General features: G+C 41.8%; 1 protein-coding gene across 3 annotated transcripts in view; it reads left to right on the top strand.

The window, feature by feature from the left end:
* ush2a (Usher syndrome 2A (autosomal recessive, mild)) overlaps positions 1 to 24748 on the top strand; it is an 815153-nt gene that overhangs the window by 785693 nt on the left and 4712 nt on the right. Inside the window, exons 52-59 of one of the 3 annotated variants that reach the window (XM_080200526.1) lie at positions 2654 to 2892; positions 3466 to 3683; positions 8797 to 8973; positions 10688 to 10771; positions 13328 to 13557; positions 15819 to 15923; positions 17063 to 17134; positions 23883 to 24098. In XM_080200526.1, coding sequence (XP_080056652.1) covers positions 2654 to 2892; positions 3466 to 3683; positions 8797 to 8973; positions 10688 to 10771; positions 13328 to 13557; positions 15819 to 15923; positions 17063 to 17134; positions 23883 to 24098 — 1341 coding nt within the window. The remainder of the gene's footprint in view (positions 1 to 2653; positions 2893 to 3465; positions 3684 to 8796; positions 8974 to 10687; positions 10772 to 13327; positions 13558 to 15818; positions 15924 to 17062; positions 17135 to 23882; positions 24099 to 24748) is intronic. The other 2 variants (XM_080200527.1, XM_080200528.1) reach the window with 2 other exon arrangements.

Genomic DNA, 24748 nt, shown 5'->3' with positions numbered 1-24748 from the left:
TTAGGATCATAACATGATCCTCAGGAAGCTAGATAACATTTCCCAGAGGATTCCCAGAGAAAAATCTGGATGCGCAGTTCCACCATCGCACCAACAGCTTGCTTTAGATCTCCTATTGGAGCTCCTTGCTCAAGTCAATGGAATTGTACCTTTATTGCATGCTCAATAATTTTCAAATAAATTTCACAAATAATTTTAAAAACATTGTCAACCTGATTGTTGTTAAATCATGGGGTGTCAGGCAATTGAATTGTTCTAAATATTATGACGTTGAAAGATGTGGTCATTCTAAATTAGATTCAGAAAAGTGCGCCCTCCAGAGATATGGATAAGCTTGAGAATTAACAAACATATTACGGTAGCACAATGGTTAACACTGCTGCCTCATAGCGCCAGGGACTTGGGTTCAATTCCAGCCTCGGGACACTGTTTGTGTGGAGTTTGCGTGTTCTCCCCATGTCTGCATGGGTTTCCTCCGAGTGCTCCAGTTTCCTCCCACACTCCAAAGATATGCGGGTTAGGTTGATTGGCCATGCTAAATTGACACTAGTGTGAGGGGGATTAGTAGGATAAATATGTGGAGTTACAGGAATAGGGCCCAGGTGGAATTGTGGTCGGTGCAAACTTGATAGGCCGAATGGCCTCCTCCTGTACTGTGGAGACGTTATGTTTATATGATTCTATGATAGGAAGAAATTTCTCAAGAAATTGCAAAATGTCAGGTTCTAAAAGAAAAACGGCATTGTTCTCCTCAGAGAAAGTGGCAGGTTCTTCTCCAGAAACTTTCTCAAAAAGAAGGCAGGGAGGCATGTTTTACACCATCATACCCGAAGGACTAGGCCTAAAGACACTGGAAATCCAGCCTCTGCAGAGATCGGCTGCCAATTTTTAAAGGGAAGATTGGCAGTGCTGGGGTACTGCCCAACTGTGTCTCTGACCACATGGGGGTGACACTGGCCTCCATGCCCCCATTTCAACTGCTGGAGAATAGTAGTGATGCCCGCTGGCATTACATCACACCAGTTTGTGGGAACATTTGACATTCCTGGAAGGTACGTCATTAAGCTGTTTAATCAGATGTTAATTAGTTTAAATTTATTCAAACCAGATTCATGTCCTTTTTTGGCATGAACCTGATTACATTGCTGGTGGGAGAGGGGCGCAGGGAAGCTCTCATTCTGAGATTCCCTGGCACAGGTCCAGTCATGGGCCTGTCACACGAGTTTCCAGCCATAACAGGGTTTGCGCCCACGGCGAACAACCCCACCAGTATATCATGTAGAACAGGCAAAAACCTCGCAACAGTAATCTTTGGACCGTTCTTGAAATATGTGGTGAGATTGAGGACCGTTTGTTTGTCAGTCCCTTTTCAGTGTAATGTCTTTTCTGCACCTGTTGCCAGGTCATCCTGGTAGTGAACAAAGTGATGAGCTGGACCACCAGTCCCTCCCAGGGGCGGTGCACAAGTTTCCTCTGGGAAGTACCAAATTGAACACCCACCTCATTCTAACTATTTAACCATCAATGAGATGCTTTATTCCTCTGCCACGGGCTGACAGAGCAACACTGAACATTATTTGATTTACACTATATTTCTCAATTCAATGATTAGTTTTTGCTGTACTGGTAAGAGTAAGACTGTCAGCGCTCACTGTTAATACAGTGTAAAGCCGACAGCCACGTCTGGCATCTGCACATGTGTAGTTAAAGGCAGGAATCCAGAAGTTACTGTCAGTGATACCAGGCTCCTCCATAAACTGCACTTCAGCAGAAGGAATCTGCACAGAAATCATTCCACAGAAACCACTTTCTTCAGAACAGATGATAAAAATGGGGCTATGACAGTTAGGTGTACTGAAGTGACGATTCTAGCTGAAAAACCTGTCTGGCCCTGAAAAAGTGAATTTTATGCATAGGTGTATTCCATTACAATTCTATTCATTGTGCATTGATATTGCGCCAGAAGGTAGTTTGAATGCTTACCTACTGATTGTTTACACAAAACAAAGATTTGACCTTGTAAATGCCTAGCTCAGTCCCTTTTCCCTCTTTCACTGGGGAGGGGTCATTTTGCCTAGAGTGTTATCCCAACGCTCCAGCTGCGCTTGTTCATATTTATCCATCAGCAACACAAGATGGTGCGTTATGCCATTGAATAAATTACCATCTACTGACCAGCCACACATGACTGTACAACATGCTGTGTGGAAATTAGAGATAGTGAATATAAAGCTTATGTTCTATTCATGTATCTCAAACTGCTGCCATCTCCAACAGCCTGACTTGTATTTAAAGGATGGAATTCATGTTGGTCTGGAGCACAAATGTACCAGGAATTGCTGAACTATGAAATAGATCACCTTGGCTTTTCTTAGCATCATTGCTTAATATTAGAGCATCCCCGTTATAACAACCAGCTGAGAGATATGGTCCCTAGCAAAACTCAGCTTGTGTCCATGGATGATTTTGAAATGAGAGACAATGACATCCCGACGATATTCTGTGTGTACCTGATACGTTAAGTAAAATCAACCAATCTACATCATTAAAAATAGATAGCTTGTCACTTAAGTCTGGTCTCCTCTATATGTTTTGGAAAAGATGATTTAGTATCAAAGTATATAAACATCACTGCTTTGTGCTTTGCTGACAGCTCTCTGAAGGAACATTAACACAGCAAACCATTCATGGTCTAGAGCCCTTTACTAACTATTCCATTGGCGTAGAGGCATGCACTTGTTTTAAGTGTTGCAGCAAAGGACCTGTGGCAAGGCTTGTTACTCGCTCATCAGCTCCTGCCAATCAGCCTCCTCCGCTGGCTCAGAGTGTAAAATCAATGAGTGCTAATTTGCAATGGAGCTCTCCACAGTCACCTAATGGTATCATTCAAAGGTAAGAATTACACCAACTGCGTTAAAGATATTTAGGAAACAGTGCTCACTGGGCTGCACCTAACATAATCTGAATGTAACTTCAAATTTCTTACGTGACAACACTGGATGATTTAAACTCACCATTTGAGAAGAGTTTGAATTATTTAAAAATTTCTTGGATGTAACACACTGAGGAAAAGAAGCTTGCAACTCTATAGTTTATATGATTTCCCCTCCCCCTCCACCATCTCCCCAAAAATATCCTCATGGTGATACACACAGAGAGAAAATATAACTGTAATCTTACACTTGAGTTGCAGCCCAGAATATACTTTTTATTCAGACATAATAGATTAAGCCATCTGTATGGCGTTCCTCAGTCCAATATTTAATTAAATAGATCAATTCCATCCAATGAATAACATAGAAGGTATTAAATATTCATCTACTAATATTGCGAAAGATCGAATTTGAATTTTTACCTTGCTTTACATGTTTTCTTAAGCTACAATATTTAGGACAACTTCACTATGTCGATATCTCGAAGTCTCTGAATTTCATTTCAGTTTATTGAACTCCTTTCTGTTTCTAGCTATGAGCTCCAGATGCTCATCGCCTGTCCTCAGCCAATGCAACCAATAGCGCAGTCTTGTATTGCTGAACCCATTAAAGTTGTATACACCGGAAAAGGCCAGAGCTTCAACTTGACAGACCTCCAGCCTTACACAAGTTATAACCTTAAAATAATAAGCTACAACTCAGTGGGCAGCACAGCCTCCGAGTGGATTGCCATTACTACACTGAAAGAGAGTAAGTATAATTCGACTGGTCAAGTGGAATAATAATGTTCTGTTACACTTGATCCCCACCCCCCCCCCCCCCCCCCATAGATGTGATAGTGATACACATATCAAGCAGTTTATAAATAATACATGTTGCAACAGGATGAGTGCACATTTTCTTATATTGCCGATGCACATATATCAGAATTTTATTGTGAAAGTTTGGAAATTTGTACTTGATGATTGACATATAATGATGTTGAACTGACTTTTGATATAGATTGGGTTCAAATGAGAATTGTGCTATGCCTTCTATTAAGGATGAGGCCACAGTTCTAAATTTTGCTGATTCAGTTACATTTTATTCCAATAAAGCCAAAAATATCAAATCTTGTGCTCCAGCTAGCACTCAAAGCCTTCTCTCTATCAAACCATCTGTAGCTTGTTATACTGCCTGAGACCTGTCTACATGAATGACTAGTTTAATCTAACAAAAGGATGCTGGTGTCACATCAGATTTTGCTTTCTTTTTTAAATGTCGATCTCTTGAAAACACTCTTAAAGGGGCATATGTAAGGTTTTCAGATAAAATTGAACTAATTTCTTGGATTGGCAACCAGGGCCTAGTTTAAATGCTGGTGCACCTAGGGAAATGTAGATTTCTGTCCTTTATAGGTACTCCCTTTCCAAAAAAATGTGATTATTTGTGTCTGACGTTTCAATAAATGAATGAAATTATATTTTGTAGCACAGGGAATTTTAAGAGGCATCTTGACAAATACATGGGAATAGAGAGATACGGTCCCCGGAAAGATAGGGGATTTTAGTTCAGACGGGCAGTATGGTCGGTGCAGGCTTGGACGGCCAAAGGGCCTGTTCCATTGCTGTAATTTTCCTTGTTCTTACTATATATGGTGGATATTTCTCTGCACCCCAATGTAACTGCAGTAGCTGAATGGGGGAAATTATACATGAATCTGTTCCTCTGGCTACTTGCCACATAATGCCACTTGCACATTTCCCACTGGAAGTTTCTTCAAACACGGACAGTTTATTATTATCACACAATGAATATTATCCTCATTCACCCCAAAGCACAGCTGGTTCTCTGAACTTTCGTGTGTTCCTAGTGTTGAGAGATGTTGAAGCAGTGAATTGGTGGTTTAACCTGAATAGGTACGGTGATTAATATTTAATCGCAGAGTGATACACTCACCAGGCAAAGTGCTAGATTGAATTTCTTCTTTTTTGTAAATATTTAAAGTATTTTCTTTTCAGCCAGGGTTGCCGGCCACATTGTACTGTAGCTAATCCCACCTGAAGCATGTCACCGAGCAGAGTCGGAAGTACCAGCTACATTGCCCAGAGAAATGGCGGTAATGACCTTGGTCGTGTGCACTGATCAAGTGTCAGGGGCTCTGTGGTTTGGGGCAGGCAGAAGCTCCACCACGTTCCAAGGGGCTGAGAGACGCTCTCAAAACAACTACTGTAATTGTCCCTGAAACAGCATCCCAGAATGTTCATGGAGAATATTTTATCTCATATTAAAAATTATTTTTTAAATAGAAGTAAGACAAAAATTGTTTCAGAGGCAAGTGGCATAAAGACTTTGTAACTGTTGGCATATAGTTGCAATTCAACTGAAATGGCTGTAAGTGCTTATGGCGGTGGGGAAACCAGAGTGTTTTCCTGTTAGATTATTTGCGCACACTCAAGATGCTAGCTGAGGGGGGAATCGTTGTGTAGCTCTCTGGGCATTCATACTGTAAAAGGGGACAGAGAAAGAAAGATTTACAAGGAAAAGACCACAGAGAAAAAACATTTTCACATGAGTCCAGAGTCCAAAATCGAAGTCCAATACTGTGTGTATTCCTTTACAGACGTCAGCTAGCTGAGCTGATGCTGGATGATTCACTTTTTTTTAAAGGTTTATTAATCAGTGTCACAAGTAAGCTTACATTAACATTGCAATGAAGTTACTGTGAAAGTCCCCTAGTCGCCTCACACCAGCACCTGTTCAGGTACAGTAAGAACATAGAACATTACAGCGCAGAACAGGCCCTTCGGCCCACGATGTTGCGCCGACCAGTTAAAAAAAAAACAACAACAATGACCCACTAACCTAAAACAATCCCTTTTCGTCCATAAACCTATCTACAGACCTCTTAAACGCCCCCAGACTAGGCGCATTTACAACTGCAGCAGGCAGGGCATTCCAATCCCTCACCACCCTCTGGGTAAAGAACCTACCCCTGACATCTGTCCTATAACTACCCCCCCTTAGTTTAAAGCCATGCCCCCTCGTGCTAGATTTTTCCATCAGAGGAAAAAGGCTATCACTATCCACCCTATCTAAACCTCTAATCATCTTATATGTTTCAATCAGATCCCCTCTTAGCCGCCTTCTTTCCAGCGAAAACAACCCCAAATCCCTCAGCCTCTCCTCATAGGATCTCCCCTCCATACCAGGCAACATCCTGGTAAACCTCCTCTGCACCCTCTCCAAAGCCTCCACATCCTTCCTGTAATGTGGGGACCAGAACTGCACACAATACTCCAAGTGCGGCCGCACCAGAGTTGTGTACAGTTGCAACATAACGCTACGACTCCTAAATTCAATCCCCCTACCAATAAACGCCAAGACACTGTATGCCTTCTTAACAACCTTATCTACTTGATTCCCAATTTTCAGGGATCTATGTACACATACACCTAGATCCCTCTGCTCCTCCACACTATTCAAAGTCTTCCCGTTAGCCCTATACTCAACACATCTGTTATTCCTACCAAAGTGAATTACCTCACATTTCTCTGCATTAAACTCCATCCGCCACCTCTCGGCCCAGCTCTGCAACCTGTCTAAGTCTTCCTGCAAACTATGACACCCTTCCTCACTATCTACCACACCTCCGACTTTGGTGTCATCAGCAAATTTACTGATCCACCCAACTATACCCTCATCCAGATCATTAATAAAAATCACAAACAGCAGTGGCCCCAACACAGATCCCTGAGGCACACCACTTGTAAGGGAGAACTTAGCATGGCCAATACACCTAACGAGCACATCTTTTGGACTGTGAGAGGAAACCAGAGTATCCAGAGGAAACCCATGCAGACACAGGGAGAATGTGCAGACTCCGCACAGACAGTGACCCAAGCTGGGAATCGAACCCAGGTCCCTGGTGCTGTGAGGCAGTAGTGCTGACCACTGTGCCAATGTGCTGCTGGAAATAGGCACGTAGAGATGAGACAGTCTTGTAGGTGATGGTACAGGAGAACTTGTGGAATAAGTGTAAACGAGACCAGGCATTCAAACCTGGTCAGAGTCCCTTTTCTGTGCTCTTGCTTGGTAGATGGAAACATGGACGGCTGATCTTTGCAGCTACACAAGGAAATATTACAGGTTCCACCAGCTAAGGGACCATATCACAAGGCTCCCATCTCTCCACTTCAGCTTGGGTAAGTCATAGAGTCATACAGCGCCGAAAAGGCCCTTCAGCCCATCCAGTCTGCACTGACAATAACTACCACTTAAGGTGCACTTATTCCGTTTTCTTGTACTTGTCCCATACCCTTGAATGTTATGATATATCCCTCTGTTTGGGTTGCAGAGGCGGATAATTTTCCAGCCATTAAGAATTTGTTAGAGGGCTGCAGTGTGCTTTGTCCTAGCAGATTAGTAGTTGCCAGTTGGCCAGCCTGCTTCCTGAAATGCAAAGGTTCCCTTTGGATTTGGTGTCTGCAGCCCACAGGGGTCATTAGTATCTCTTCAGAGATAGTGAGGTGCAAATTTCCTGATACAGCCAGATTAGCATCTATTGTTCGAAGGTTGTAGCCACACATGCTTCATTTTAAAAGGTCATCATCCAGTTTCAAGAAGTTTAGAAATTAGCCACACGGATGTATTTTTTTTAATTTTAAGAAAGTGTAAGGCTTAAAGTTTATTTATTATTGTCACAAGTAGGCTTACATTAACTCTGCCAAGAAGTTACTGTGAAAATTCCCTAGTTGCCACACTCCAGCACCTGTAAGGGTACACAGAGAGAGTTTAGCATGGCCAATGCACCTAACCAGCACATCTTTTGGACTGTGGGAGGAAAACGGAGCACCCAGAGGACTCCCATGCAGACACGAGGAGAACATGCAGGTTCCGCAGAGACAGTGACCCAAAGCAGGAATCAAACCCAGGTTCCTGGCACTGTGAGGCAGCAGTGCTAGCCACTGTGCCACAGTGCCACCCATTAAAGATACATTTGCTAATTTTGACCACTCGTGAGCTAATTGAAGTTTCTGCGGCTCTGCAGCACTGCAGCCAGATCTTTGGAGCCAGAATTGCCACATGACCTTTGTGGCTATGTGCTCCCATCCTTTTCATAGTGAATACCTGGACAGCCTTGTGACCCCCATGTCAAATAATGACATTTCTCTTTCTGGAGTCAGACCTGCATCACTGCATCAGAGAACCTGGAAACCCTCTCTATTGTCTGTTGCTCTATTGGTCCTCTCCCTTGTGCAAAACATTGCAGAAATAATTTAAACAGCTGCTGTAGTCTAAATTGATCTCCCCTTTAAAAATTGCAGGGTGAATTCAAGAAGTACAGGCAAACTTTAACTAATGCTAGCTTCACATGCACCTGGGCCCCCTGTTAAACTTGCAGCCAGTCGGAAGTAGGTAGGCTGTGCACTGCAATAATGGAGTTGAGTTGGCAGGATGAGGTTGATGTGCAAACTGCATCACTTCCATTAGACAAAGCCTAAGTGTGTCACGATCCCTGCACCCATTATGGGTTATATCCAATTGATAACCCTTACTCATAACTTCTCTCTATCCATATTATTTACTGGCTTCATGTTATAACCATCATAGCAGTTGATGTAGACTGCACATCTTTTATAGATACTCACGCACCTCACTTAATTATACCTCTCTTATTTAGAAGGCATACCACTTTATTGTGTACCTCTAATAGATATAAAAAGACCTTGCTGTATGTTTTTCAATTCACATTCTTAAATGGAAAAGGGCAATTTAGAAAAAAACAATTAGAATTATGAACCTCTCAAGTTTAACTAATCAGAAGGAATTTAAAGATAATCTAGTTACTGCTTTCAGCAATGTAACCTGCTTTGCTCCCCAGTGCCCCAGTACAAAGCACCATTCAGTGTAACCAGCAACTTGACAACAATTTATGTGGACTGGAGTCAAACATTCCAGCTGAATGGAGAGCTGAAGGAGTACATACTGACAGAGAACAACTTGCGCATTTACAGTGGCTTCGACAGCAGATTGCACATTCCGAGGACATCTGATAAAAGTTAGTTCAAAAAAAAACCAGCTCTGATTTGTCTTCTTCACAGTTCAATCAGTTGATGCTAGTCTGTGGTTATCATTCAAGAAGGAACTTCCATTCATACTGCTATAAAACAACCTTCAGGGCCATACATTATTGAAAGGCTTCTGAGTTTACAGAGCATCTTACCAGTCACCATGGGCCTAATTTGGCCTGGCAGCCTTGCTGGCAATCGCTCTAATAGTTCATGAGTGTGTTGGGTGGGGGAGAGGGGGTGCACATACTGGCACCAATCCTTGGGTGAAACTAGAGGAGCATGAAGATAAATATTTTTCTTCTTGCATTTCACGAATTGCAATCCTGTTGCTATATTATTGAAAGAATGTTTTGGTGCAATAATATTCAAGTTTTCTGCCTCAATTATGTTGTGCTCTGAGGTGCTTCAATGCAATCAAAGGAACAATACAAAATGTTTCAAAATGGTCATTGCAAAAAATGCAATGATATTTAAGCTTTCTACACTGATCAAGTTGCAGAGGTGCTTCAATAGAGTTGTGATTCACGTGATATTCTATGCATTCATTCAATGTGAGTCATACAGCCCAGTGGGGTTTATACAATTCCCAGTCCCCTGTTCACTATGGCTGTAAGGTCTTAGACAGCACCTTTCCCCATTGTGCCTTTGCAGCAGTTGGCCCAAGCCCCCTGTGAAGTCAACTTTGGTCAACCTATTTACATCTTAGCCTTTATGTGTAAATGGCTCCTTGGGTAATTTTAACCGTTAGGTACCGTGAACCACTTTATAGTCACTCTCCTTGCCATGCCTTCCCTTTCCTATAAATTATCTGGCTAACTTATAAACAATTTGGTCAAGAATTCCAATGCTTCTTGTTGCTTCCCTGACACACTGAAGATTGGAAATTGACTTGAATGGAAAGGAAAGTTAAGCAGCTAACCTGATACAACCTGCTCTGGGAGACCATGCTGAGGCTGAATTTTACCTCAATGTGTCATTTAATAGCATGGATGTCATTTTTCATTGGAAGCAAGAGAACATTGGTTTGACCTTTGCCTCCATTATATGTTTATTGGTAAATGTTCCGGGTTGTTCTGCTGCAACCTTTATCAAGGTTGAAGTCTATTTAAAGGCTCATTCATTTTTCATATTTCAATAATTTGTAAGAAACTTAGGGTGGAATTTTCTCGTCTTTTGACCGTGTCAGTCCAGATGTGAAAAGAGGTGTGTAGCCCGCTGGCTGCTTTGCCGTCTTTTTCCACCATACTTTTGGACAAATAGTCAAAAGGAAGCCTAGAGGCGGGGTCCATTAAGTCACGCTGGCAGAGTGGGCTTCTTCAGAGCTCACCCCACCAGCAATCATGGCCCCTGAAAGATTGCACCCTCGTCTGGAAACGAAAAGGATTCCCCGGCCACCAAAAATGGGGGTGGAAAATTATCCTCATGTGCGGAATTTTATATTTAGAGGTAAAAGGTATGTGTGGCAGTGTGTATCACAGTATATATTTATTAATCACCTGCCTGAATACTCTGTTGTGCCTCAGGTAAAAGTCACCTTTCAGCACAACTGCCTCACTTCCTGTAGCCATACACCCACACCTTCCTATTTATTATGTAACAGCATGAAGGAAGTTATTTTTCTCTGCAGTTGAGTCTGCCAAAACTATGTGTAAAACATTGAGCTTCACTGGAATTGTAATTATGTTCTGTTCCTTGTTGTAGCTTTTCTATTCCAAGTTATCTGTGTAACAGATATGGGAAGTGCTAGTACCCCTATCATCAAATATAGCACAGCAACAGATGTTGGTAAGTATGTTCCACATTTGCTTTGTTTAAATCAACTGCACTCAACTGTTTTTTTTAATAGTCTAATTAGTGGAGATTTTTTTTTGTAATTAGCTGAAGTAATGTAGGCTGAACAAAGAAAAGTAATAAAGCCACATACATAAACAATATACTAGTAAATGCCAATTATTCCCGCAATCTGTAGTTTTTTTCATTTATATGGCATGAGGGTGTCACCGGCTGGCCAGCATTTATTGTCCATCACTAATTACCCTTGAGAAGTTGGTGGTGAGCTGCCTTCTTAAACCACTGCAGTCCATGAGGTGTAGATACTCCCACAGTGCTGTTAGGGAGGGAGCTCCAGGATTTTGATCCAGCGACAGTGAAGAAATGGCAATATATTTCCTACTCATGATAGTGAGTGATTTAGAGTCATAGAGGTTTACAGCATGGAAACAGGCCCTTTGGCCCAACTTGTCCACACCACCCTTCTTTTTAAACCTGTAAGCTAATTCCAATTTGACTTGGAGGGGAACTTCCAGGTAATGTTGTTCCCAAGTGTCTGTTGCTCTTTTCCAACTTCTAGATGGTAGCAGTTGTGGGTCTGGAAAGTGCTGCCTAAGGAGCCTTGGTGATCTCCTACAGTGCGTCTTGTAGATGATACACACAGTTGCCACTGTTTGTCGGTGTTGAAGGGAATGAATGTGTATAGAAGGGGTGCCAATTAAGTAGGCTGCTTTGTCGTGGAACATGGCAAGTTTCTTGAGTTTTGTTGGAGCTGCATCTTGTCATGAATCTAGTAGTGAATCTAATAAAATCAGTCATAGAATCCCTACAGTGCAGAAGGAGGTCAATCGGCCCATTGAGTCTGCACCGACCACAATCCCAGGCCCTATCCCCATCACATATTTACCTTGCTAATCCTCCTAACCTATGCATCCTGGGCCACTAAGGGGCAATTTAGCATGGCCAATCAACCTAACCCGCACACCTTTGAAGTGTGGGAGGAAACTGGAGCACCCAGAGGAAACACACGCAGATGCAAGCAAAATGTGCAAATTCCGCACAAACAGTGACCCAAGCTGAGAATCGAACCCAAGAGCCTGGAGCTGTGAGGCAGCAGTACTGAGCACTGTGCCATAGGTAGAATAATTTACAATGGTTTAATACTGTCTGCTGAGAGCCTATACACACCATAGCAATGTAACGTCCAGTGGCACATAATGTAAAAATTATCCTCCAATTTACAGGCCAGAACTCTCTGACCATTCATGCCAACGGGATTCTCCAGTGCTGCCTGTCGGTTTCGAGGCAGCATGGGTTACATCAATGGGAAATCCCATTGACAGCGGCAGCCAGGGAACAGCATGCTGCCTTCCGCCACCCAGAAGCACACGACTGGGAGATTGGGGAATCTTGCCCACGGTCTTTTCAGTAAAAACCATATAATTAGCAACCCCTGTTTTGGAACAATTTAAACATGCATGTGCATGCTTAAAAGTGGAATTAAAACATCAGGTTTTGCATAGATAGCGTGGCTAATGATTAAAGGTTTCATGTGTCTCTGATTTCATTCAGCCATTCCGTGTAAGAAAGGGGTGAGGGAGAACTCGGACCAACATTTCTTTAAAATGGAATGTTTAGATGCAAGATTAAAAAATATCCATGCTGAGATCTGTGACAGATTAATTATTGAAGGGCCCCTAAAAGTTAAGAAATATTACTATTACAAAAATTGTTACCATGTAGATATCTAATTCAATAAGAAGGCTCTCATTTCTCAAAAGTAGAATGAAAGGGACAAAGCTCTAATATATGCATCTCCTTTTTAAACCCACGATCTTAAAAAAAAACCAAGGATTGGATTTTATGGGGTCAGCAGTTGCTTCTTTCACTGGTTGCAGAACCAGTTGGAACACCCATCAGCTCAGTGGCCTGATGGAATCAAGTATCCTTTAGACCTCCCCCTGTGACTGGGGAGCTCACAGCCGAGGTCTCACCTGCCAAGAGCTGCTAGGCAATCAGAGGCCTTCACCAGTGGGACCAGTACCTGCTGGCAGCAATACACCCACCAGAGGCCCACGGAAAGTCCTGGAACCCCAGACCAAAGGTAAGGGAGGGCAGAATGGGGGTCATGGGAGAGGGAATGTGGGAATTGGGAGCACGGGAGTGGCTTTCCTCAGGCCTCACCTTTTCTAATGCTGGGTCCTTTGACTGAGGCCCCACCCCTTCCTCTTTCAGGCCTGTTTGGCAGCCTCCAAGGGCACAGGATAGCTGACAGGATCCTGTTACATCCCTGAGGTACTAAAGTACCATTGAATTGCAGTGGTTTGGGGAACACTGGGAGTCAATTGGTTCACTATTGAGTCCAATTGACATCTCAATGTTGGTGGCTGAGAATCTCGGGTCTGTTCCTTTCAGCCTCTGCCTTAATTAATGGAGATTAGGCTGATGTGGGGCCATTCTGCAATTACCTGGGCCCTCATGATTCTCACCATGACAGGGCATATTAAATCCAGCTGTAAGAGTTTTACAATGATTTTCAGGATGTGTTCATGTCTTTTATTTGTTTTAAAGGTTCAATAATACCTGTTGTTGAGGAGAAAACAGGAGTATTACAATCAAATACTCCATTCTACAATGAATTATGGTTCATTATAATCATGGCGGTTCTTGGGTTGCTGTTTGTGGCTATATTCTTGGCCATCCTCCTACAAAAGGCAATAAATAAACAACCATACAAACGAGAGAGGCCTCCATTAATTCCACTTCAGAAGAAAACTAACCTGCCCAATGAATCCTTCATGGTAAGTTTTTTGGCAGTCTTTTGTTATTATCAACCATAAATTATAAAGACGCAAAGCATTCGGCACAGCTAGAATTTCACTTCATTTCCCAAAGTGATCATTCCAAAATGTTCATTATTCTGTAGTGATTTGGGATGTACCCTTGCTTTTTTTTTCCTTCAATTTTTGCCTTCCCTTAACCTTACTGACTTTAGATGGAGTGAAATGTCAAGAGCTGCTTGTCTAACCTTTTAACTTAAGCCTTGACAGGAAGTGATGGCAAGCTATCCCATCATGGGGGGGAGGATGTTACATTAAAACCATGTACCCTGTACTCCTCCAATGTCTCCTTATGTATATTTTCTAGTAGAGATCACTGGATAGCAATCAGGAATAGGAACTGACTTTTTCTCTTAATAGATGTGGACCTTTTCCACTTGCGGCACCTGACTGCTACCTTAGATGAGACCCTGTAATTCAGCATAAACCTAGACACAATCATATGTTAATGGCGTATCAGACAATGTTTTTATAAACTCTGTCATCAGGAAGTGTTAGATTTGCGATTTTAGCATTCTTTACAAAAGAAAAGCAAGGTCTGCCCAAAGTCAATATATCGTGAACAATTGTACCGTGTACTACTGAACAACAAAAAGACCAAACAAGTCTTTAGAAAGATTGGCCCAAAGAAAAAAATAAATAAATATGAAATCCTCTCGTAAGATAACGGAGGTGAATTTGCTCAGAGCATCTTCTACTCCCCCCATATAGCTTCAAAAAAATGTCACAGAAATTCTCCTTTTGAAGAGTAAAGCGATTTCGCCACCACCTTTCTGCCAAAGTTTTGGCAGCAGACTGAGGGAGACTTTGAGAAAATTCATCACAGTGATTTGCTTTGTGTCTATCAGAATCATAAACATTTACCTTGAGTTTGTCATCATTCTATTCAACAGTGCAGACTTCCAGCAGAGCTTGTATCTGATGCTTCCATTGTTGTTCACACATTTGTCTCGAATCCTGAAGAAATCTCTAAGTCTACCTGATATAAAGCTCAGTTAAGGTCAACAGAGTCAAGATCCACTATTGTTACAGATGACATTTAAGATATCCAAATCTACTGCGTTATTTTGTTTTCTTTCTCAACAATAGTATCATTATCCTTGGCAAATTTATCTTAGAGTCACAGAGGTTTACAGCATGGAAACAGGCCCTTCGGCCCAACTTGACAATGCCGACTTTTTTTTAAACCATTGAAGCTAATCCCAATTGCCCACATTTGGCCCATATCCCTCTATACCCATCTTATCCATGTAACTGTCTAAACGCTTCTTAAAAGCAAAATTGTTCCTGTCTCTATTATTACTTCTCACAGCTTGTTCCAGACAGTCACCGCCCACTGTGTGTAAAAAAAAAAAAAAAATTTGTCCCTCTGGACATTTTTGGATCTTTCCCCTCTCACCTTAATGATATGTCCTTTAGTTTTAGACTCCCCTACCTTTGGGAAAAGATATTGACTATCTAGCTGATCTGTGCCCCTCATTATTTTATAGATCTCTATAAGATTACCCCTCAGCCTCCTATGCTCCAGAGGAATAAGTCCCAATCTACCCTGCCTCTCCTTGTAACTCAGACCATCAAGTCTCGGTAGCATCCTAGTAATTTTTTTCCGCACTGTTTCCAGTTTAATAATATCCTTTCTATAATAGGGTGACCAGAACTGCACACAGTATTCCAAGTATGGCCTTAACAATCTCTTGTACAACTTCAACAAGATGTTCCAACTCCTGTATTCAATGCTTTGATCAATGAAAACAAGCATATTGAATGCCTTATTGCATGGTAGAACTATGGCTCCTGGGGCAGCATGGTGGCACAGTAGTTAGCACTGCTGCCTCACAACACCAGGGACCCGGGTTCAATTCTGGCCTCGGATCACTGTCTGTGTGGAGTTTGCATGTTCTCCCCATGTCTGTATGGGTTTTCCGTTTTCCCTCCACTGTCCAAAGATGTGAGTTAGGTGGATTGGCCATGCTAAATTGACCGTAGTGTCAGAAGGTTAGCAGGGTAAATATGTGGGATTAGGGGAATAGGGCCTGGGTGGGATTGTGGTCAGTGCAGACTTGATGGGCTGAATGGCATCCTTCTGCACTGGAGGGATTCTATAATTCTTTCAAATATCCTGCCTAGACTGAATTCTTACCTAAACTCTATTCACACTTTAATTTCAGCAATTTTTTCTTTCCTTTCTTTCTCCATTTATTCTGTGATGTTTCCTGGTCAAGACAAACTCTAGTGCTGATCATGCCTGTGACCAGCATTCTAATGTAACAACATTGCATGTTCCTTTTGTATCTATTCCACAAGTGGAACAAGGGCCCACACGGAGGGTAAGTGTCTTTATTTATTGAGAAAGCAGTGCCGGGGCTAAGTGTGGCCCTTTTGAAAAGTAAAGCTGCATTATCAAGACTTCCAATTTTGTTAACAATATATTGATTTTTCACTACTGTGGTGTCATGTGCAATTTGCAAGGTTCGAGGGAGAGAGAAAATTATTTCTTACTTTTCTCCCCTTCTATTCCGTGGAATCAAGTGATTTTAAACATTACCTAAAATTAACAGAATTGGTTGCCAACATTTTTAGAGTCACATTAGTTTGATGCCTATAACTACCTCTCTCATGGAATTATTATCGTATCGTTTGGCATGGTGGCAAAATGGTTAGCATTGCTGCCTCACATCACCAGGGAGCCAGGTTCAATTCCGGCCTTGGTGTTTGGAGTTTGCACGTTCTCCCTGTTTCTGTGTGGGTTTCTTCTGGGCACTCTGGTTCCCTCCCACAGTCCAAAGATATGCTGGTTAGGTGGATTGCCCATGCCAAATTGTCCCTTCCTGCCAGGGGGTTTAGTAGGGTAAAGACATGAGATTATGGGGCTAGGGTCTGGGTGCGATTGTTGTTGGTGCAGGCTCATTGGGCTAAATGGCCTCCTCCTGCAATGTAGGGATTCTATGATCATGTGACAAAAAAATCAAGTTGTCTATCTACATGGTAGGAATGCACTTCGAGAATTCAAGGTTTTATATCGAAGTAAATAATTTGATTGGCACACTCCACATTTACTGACTGCACCATCTTATCAAGATTTATAGAATAGTTAGAATATAGAAGGAAGACTTTCAGTCCATCATGTCTGTGCCTGTAAGAATAACTCAGCTGGTCCCACCCCGCTGACCTTCCCTCGTAGCCTGCATTATTTTCTTCAGCTAATGATTCAATTCACTTTTGAAAGCCATGATTGGATCAGCCTCCAGCACACCCCTCAACAATACATTCCAGATCCTAATCATTCGCTCTGTTAAGATATTTGCCTTCATGTCGCCTTTGGTACTTTGGCCCTAAATTGATGTCCTCTAGTTCTCATTTCTTCCACCAGTGGGAACAGTTTCTCTTGATCTACTCTGTCCAGATTGCTCATGATTTTGCTCATGTGTTACATGTATGTAATGTTAAACTGTTCTTCTCTTCCCAGTTTGATGCTATTGCGGCACCCTCTGATGCTTCAAGTTCTGTCACACTTAAAAGTTATACAATGTGTTTTGAGGTATGCCTAAGAGTTTGTGGCCTGCAGTGTGACAGCTCAATGGAGCCTGATGACTGCATGACTTTGTCTTGAATGCAGTGCATGCGGAGTTTAGAGCCTCAGCGACAGGCATTGTCATTGTAGAAAAGTATTTGCCATTTTTTTTTTAGCTGTTTATAAATATAATCTAAATTTCATCAGAATATATTTCCAGCTCTAAATGGATAGATCATCCATCCAGTTCTCCTCTATAAGTGAAACTAGGTTTGATAAATAGTTACTAAAGAAGAGCACATGTAAATCACCCTGATTTAATAATTGGATAGCTCAGTGCAGTAATTGCAATGAGAGACTGGGTGGCCTGCTCTTGCTCCGAGCCAAATGCCTGCATATTATTTGGCCCTACATTAGTATGTAAGATGCTGCATTGGTTGACTAGTTGTATTGAATGGAAGAACAGGTTTGGTATAGTCTACTCCTGTTCCAATTCCTTATGTTCTTTTATAGCTGAATCAAACATTGTGGGGTTAAATCCCTTAACACTTAAATACAGAACAGGATTTTCAATCCTGACATAGATATTGCAAGTTGGGAAAATGTGCCACATCTGACACGATTTTCATTCCAAAAGGTGGGTGGATGCATTGCTCGCAGATGTCGATCATGATGACCGTCAGGGCTACTGAGTGCAATGGTGGGGTATTTAAAAGGCTTGCCTCAGTTCCCTAGGACTTTGTCATTGTTGTTTTGTGATATATTATGACCTCACATCACCCCCCCCATCACCCCCCCCCCCCCATGCTCCATCCATCCATCCTAACCCATGCCCCCCACTACCCCTTATCTCGCATGACAACTTAATGTCAGCTCATTACTTCAAGTACCAACATGTGCCCTTGCATCACTCAGTATCCACTACGGGTAAAGCTCAAGAGCCATATTGAGATGAAATTAAGTAAAAAATCTGTTACAGCCTTACCACAGTAAAAAAACCTCCCATTCATGGAAGCTCCTTCAAAATCTTTAAAAATTCTCAAGTACTTAATTCCTTACAAAAACAACCATATTTTTATTCACAATCCCACATCAAAGATGTGGTGGTTAGGTACATTAGCCATGCTAAATTCTCCCTCAGTATACCTGAACAGATGCCAGAATGTGGCAACTATGGAATTTTCACAGTGCAGTGTGAATGTAGGCCTGCTTGTAACTAATAAATAAACTTTACTTTTAGTTAATCTTTTAATAAACTGTTTGAATTGTCAATCAAGCTGTGAACTCACAACCTTATGCTCAAATAATTGTAATTTGTGGAAAGCAGTCAAATATTAATAATGAAAGTCTCAACAGCAAACAGCTATTGAAACAGAGCAAATATTTTCAACTCTCGTTCCACTTTATTTTGTTTTAAAGAACTTTGAATTTAAATAATTTCAGAACATGACACCTCCACAGAACTTACTCCCTTCACGAGTATTTATATCACCTCCATAAATTCCTGACTCATGCACTATGTGATTAAAACCTTTGCTGCAGCAAAAGTGATGGCTATTTAAATTCAACACTGGGTTTAAGTGGCCCAGCTGAGTTGGGGTTTCCCACATATGTGAATGCATCCTGTCCCTGTCCCCTTTACAACATAATGGGATCTGTCAGAAATGAGAATGGGACTTCCACATCTGGTCTTACCAACCATCTTTAAAAGTCTGCAAAGCGTTCCCAACTCTGTGAAAAATCAGCAAATAATCTGGGCAAAGTCGCAGCAAGGGAGTGCGATACTGTTAAAGGAACCAAGACCTAGTCAGCCCTCTCAAATAAAATTCCAGTACTACTATTTAAAGAAGTGCATATCCTAAAAATGTGAGAAATGCTATACACATACAAGTTCCTTTTGCACTGCTGCCCCACAGTGCCAGGGACCTGGGTTCAATTTCCGGCTTGGGTCACTGTCTGTGCGGAGCCGGCACGTTCTCCCTGTGCCTGTGTGGGTTTCCTCCAAGTGCTCTGGTTTCTTCCCGCAGTCCAAAACATGTACTGGTTATGTGCATTGGCCATGTGAAAGTCTCCTTCAGTGTACCTGAACAGGCACCGGAGTGTGGCAACTAGAGAATTTTTACACTAACTTCATCGCAGTGTTAATGTAAGGCTACAATAATAAATAAACTTTAAACTTTATTAGCATTAAGAACATAGGTACAATGGGATCAGGATTAGGCTATTTAACCCTTGAGTCCCCACCATTCATGTAGATCAATGCCTAACAACAATATAACTATCCCAGTATTGAATGTTCCAATTACCCCAACATGCTCAACATCCTCTGTTGGGGAGAGAGTTCCAAAAAAAATTGCTTTCTGGTTTTGCACCTGAATGGACTGGCTATAATTTTAATAAATTTTCCATACCTACCTACATAACTCTTAACGTTTTTAACACCACAATCATATCACCCCCTCAATCACCTATTCTTAAAAAGAATATTAGTCAATCTTATGCAGCCTATCCTCATAGCTGAACAACCTATGCTCTGGTATTATTCGGGTGAATTCATGCTGCACCCACTCTGGAGCCAGTATATCCTTCCCAGGGTGTGATGCCTGCTGAGAATGGAACACATTGCTTCAGATGGGATTTTAACAATGCTTTAAGCAACCAAAGCATAACTTCATTTCCTTTGTACTCCAATCCCCTTGGATAATGGTCAACATTCCATTAGACCTTCTGATTGTTTTTGTACCTATTCACTGCTTTATTTTTTAAGGATTTGTGTACTTGGACTCCCAATCTCTTTGTTCATTTACTGTCCTTAGTTCCACATCATTCAGAAAATGCATTGATTTGTATTGCATTCATTGAATAATTTCAAGAGGGAGATAAACATATTTCTAATAAACAAAAGGAAAGAGGGATGTGGGGTATAGGTGGGGAGGTGGATTTGAGACCAGGGAGAGAGCAGCCATGACCTGATTGAATGGCAGATTAGGGTCAAAGAGCTGAATTTGTTTACTTTGGCTCCTAATTCCTATATTGCTATGTTGTCTTTCTTGGAACTAAAGTGGGTAACCTCACACTTGTCCACGTTGAACTGTATCTGCACCATAGTTTTGTTCATCCACTAAGGGTGTGATCTTGTCGGCCATTTGCGCCACACTCCCACTGCAGCAAGGTTTGAGAATTTGGCGCCCAGCCAAATCTCCATTCACTGTTGACAAAGGGGCAACTGGACTCGAAATGTTATCTCTTTTCTTACAGATGCTACCAGACCTGCTGAGACTTTCCAACATTTTCTCTTTTGATTTCAGATTCTAGCAAACCTGCTATTCAAGTCTTAAAGGTGCATCTCCATTCTCCACTCACATTGTCTGCACCTTTAAGACTTGAATAGCAGATCAGCTGTAAAGACTTGCATTCTAATCAGTATTCTGTAAACTACGTGTGCCTTTATATGCCCTATTTGTGATCAGAACTCTCCACTCACTTGACAAAGGAACAGCATTCCGAAAGCTAGTGGTGTTTACTACTAAATAAACCTGTTGGACTTTAACCTGGTGTTATGAGAGTCCTTATTGCCAACACAGCCAACTCCAGTGTATAAACTTTAGACTGAAACAACCGCACACAGCTGCAGGTGGGTGATATCTGGAGATTAGTGGGGACATTGATTGAGGAAATGTCACCCAAAAAGCATATGATTTTTTTTGAAATAGTCAAAGTATTCACAACCTGAGAGCAGTTGCAATGAGTAGCAAGTGAACAAAAGAGCAAATACTCCACTGTTGAGTTTGCACATTCTCCCAAGTCTGAGTGGGTTTCCTCCGGGTGCTCCAGTTTCCTCCCACAGTCCAAATTTATGTGGATTAGGTGGATTGGCCATGTTAAATTGCCCCTTAATGTCAGGGACACTAGCAGGGAAATACGTGGGGTTACAGGGGCTGGATGGGATTGTTGTCAGTGCAGGCTTTATGGGCCAAATGGCCTCTTTCTACACTGTAGGAATTCTATGATTTTGTTCTTTATATTATTCATTTGTGGGATATGGGTGTCGCTGGCTGGCCAGCATTTATTGCTTATCTCTAGTTGCCCTTGAGAAGGTGCTGATGAGCTGCCTTCTTGAAGCGCTGCAGTCCATGTTCTTGGGTTGACCCACAATGCTATTGGGGAACAAATTCCAGGATTTTGACCCAGCGACTGTGAAGGAACGGCAATATATTTCTAAGTCAGGATGGTGAGCGGCTTGCAGGTGGTGTTGCTCCCATTTATCTGCTACCCTTGTCGTTCTAGATGGAAGTGCTCATGTGTTTGGAAGGTGCTGTCTAGGATCTTTGGTGAATTGCTGCAGTCATCTTATAGAGAGTAGACACTACTGCTACTGAATGTCAGTGGTGGACAGATTGAATGTTTGTAGATGTGATGCCAGTCAAGCGGGCTGCTTTGTCCTGGATGATATCTAGCTTCTTGAGTGTTGTTGGAGCTGCATCCATCCAGGTTAGTGGGAAGTATTCCATCACACTCCTGACTTGTGCCTTGTAGAAGGATAGGCTTTGGGGAGTAAGAAGGTGAGTTACTCGCCACAGTATTCCTTGCCTCTGACCTGCTCCTGTAGCCATTGTGCTTATGTGGTGAGTCCAGTTGAGCTGCTGGTCAATGATAAACCCAAGGATGTTAGCAGTAGGTGATTCAGTGACCGTTACAACTTTGAATGTGAAAAGCTGGTGTCTCTTATTGCTAATGGTCATTGCCTGGCATTTGTGTTCTATGAACAATCAACAGATTATGATGATTAGTAGTAAACAAAAATACACAAAATATTATCACAGTGTCCCAACTGGAAAACAAGAGGGGTAGAAGCCTTGGTTTCTTTCCATCGCTTCTAAGATCTGTCCAACAACCTGAGAATACTTTCATTATTCTTTTCAAATCTGAGTTAGAGACATTTAGTTTGACATGTATACTTCTGCACATTTCTCAGGTTCTGTCACAGGTAAAGCGATTCCTCGTAACCGAATAAACATTAAATACATTTTCTGATCGGTTACACATGGGTGTAATTAGTGTGAACTGGTTACAAGCATGTACAGCAATCGGTTACACCAGACCTTGGTTATCTTAATGCCCCATTTCATTTCCCTGTTTCTTCTTGTGGCATCAGGAGGGCCCACCAATTTTTAAATTCCAATACTTAAATGAGGTCCCTAGTATGTAATTATATGTCCAATTTCTGAACATTTTCACTGCAATAATATGAGCCATAAAATGGGATACTCGTGATCTCTGTATTGCATTATGAAGTGAAATGAAGGAACTCAGATATAAAGATTTGTTGCAGCACTTCAAGACAGGTTTGGCACTTCTGTTGACTTTCAATTCCTTTAACCAGATCAGCGCTAATTGTTCAGAAAGCATTGTGCCAACTGGCACTCTGGTATTTTGAAACTGTCTATTATATTGAGACAAGAGGTTAACGAAGTGGAATTGTTCTTTAATTATGTTGTATAGAGGCGCAACAGAGGGATTCCAGGCTGGTTAGGCTGTAAAACAGCCAGATTGCATCCACTCAGTTATATTTATAGCTGGAACTGTAAGCAAAAAGCATCAGGAAGGCAGTAACAGAGTTGTATCGCCTGCTGCAAGGATACCTACAGCTACTATGTGGCACACTTGTGGTACTACCAATGGTAGTAACAGCCAACTGTGCTCTCTAGTTCTCTGCCTCCACCTGTTTCAGTAAGAGGGGGACTGGTGGTGTTGAGATGGCGGCGTGGGCTCGTTGGGCCGAAGGGCCTGTTTCCCGGGCTGTTTTTGTTCTTTGTTCTTTGTAAGAAGTCTCACAACACCAGATTAAAGTCCAACAGGGTTATTTGGAATCACAAACTTTTGGAATGCTGCTCCTTTATCAGGTGAGTGCCATTCACCTGGTGATGAAGAAGCAGCGTTCTGAAAGCTCATGATTCCAAATAAACCTGTTGGACTTTAACCTGGTGTTGTAAGACTTCTTACTGTGCCTACCCCAGTCCAACGCTGGCATCTCTACATCATCTCTACCTCTTTCAGATATACTACATTGCTGTTCTGTGGTTAGAGCACTCTGAGCTGGCTAACAAGGCCATCTGCTCTCTGACATTCGGCCTCTGATCTTTGGGTAAATGTTCTCCAAGGCGGCTTTCACGATACGACAGTGCAGTCGCTGAGCAGAAACCGATAGCCAAGTTCCACTGTCCATATTTCAGGACAGATGCTAACATCCCACGTGGACCTGCTGAGAAGCCTACACAAACATTGATTAATCCAATAATTTGGTTTAAAATAATAACTGTTGGACCGTTTTAAAAAAAAAACTGGTTCTGAGAAACTCTAATCCGATCCTCGCAACCTGATCGAATTGTTTGACGCTGATAGCAGACAAGAGTAATTGTTAATTCCTATACCTGGGTTACAATCTGATGAAGCAGAATGTTCCCCCTTGTGTAGAACCCACCTGATTTACATCCCATTGAAATAGTACTTTACATAGATCTAACTGATGATCTGGTTTCCAATAGTTGTAATCAGTAATCAGTAGACAATAATGATGTGTGTGAATGCAGTGATCTGGTGTGCTCTCCATTACATAATAGTAATGTTGTGCTATAAATTTGGTAATTTTGGTTGCAGTGGAAATGAAGCCATGTTCAAAACTGATGCATGCAGTTCCTCAAATGATGGCATCGTATTACTAGTACCTAATGCCAATTACTAATAGTAATTATTAATAATTGTCTTGATTCCTAAGGGACTAACAGACACAAAAATCACAGGACATGGGTCTCAAGTCAGTAATTCCAACATCTCAGTGCTGTGTGTGTCAAGCCAGAGTCAGCTGACTCACGCCTGTTCCCAGACTTCCCTGCATCGCAGCATTAGTCAGCTGATTGATACCCACGACAGAAAATCCCTAATGGAAGACTCAGTTTGGGACTCCCTTGGACAGGGTCGTGACAGTGGAATGGTAATTAAACCATAACCATGTACAGCTCGTGTCAAATGGCCTATTGTCTGCTCCTATTTTGTATGTTTGGATTAAATTTTACAAAGCGCTTAGGCTGGTGATTCACTGTTATTCTATATTACAATACTGACCAATTTCATCCCCTATTTTATAATGAGTCAAATCCTCTTTTCCACCACTCAAAAAGAAAACTGACATAGTGTAAAAGGGGTGGTGATTTGGTGTTGGCCTGTTTTGTATTAGTTATTGCCCAGTTTCATGCCTTTATTTGCTTACATTAATATGATGAATTATTTTGAAATCATTGGCTCAATTCCATTTCCAAGTAGAGTTTCATCAATCTGGAATTAAACATAAACCATAATTATTCATTAAGTGATTTGTTAGATATAAAAAAAATTCTAGAAAATCACAATGAAAATTGAGAATATTAGAAATGGAGAGTGGCTGGAACTCTACCACCTCACCTGCCACGGAATCAGCATGGGCAAAGGTCAGAATCACCGTTGACCTCAGGCGGGGATTTCTGGTCTTGCCCGAGCAAGGTCGTAGAATCCCATCCATTGTTTTCTCTTGTGGGGAAGAACATAACTAGAAATCATCAGTCTGTGGGCCCAGATTGTCCACTTTCCAAATCATCAGAGACTGGA

Source organism: Carcharhinus amblyrhynchos, chromosome 12, assembly GCF_965287045.1.
Source record: "Carcharhinus amblyrhynchos chromosome 12, sCarAmb.v2.hapA, whole genome shotgun sequence".
Taxonomy (NCBI): Eukaryota; Metazoa; Chordata; class Chondrichthyes; order Carcharhiniformes; family Carcharhinidae; genus Carcharhinus; species Carcharhinus amblyrhynchos.
Note: the sequence above shows the minus strand (reverse complement) of the source record. Positions and strands in the feature narration are given on the sequence as shown.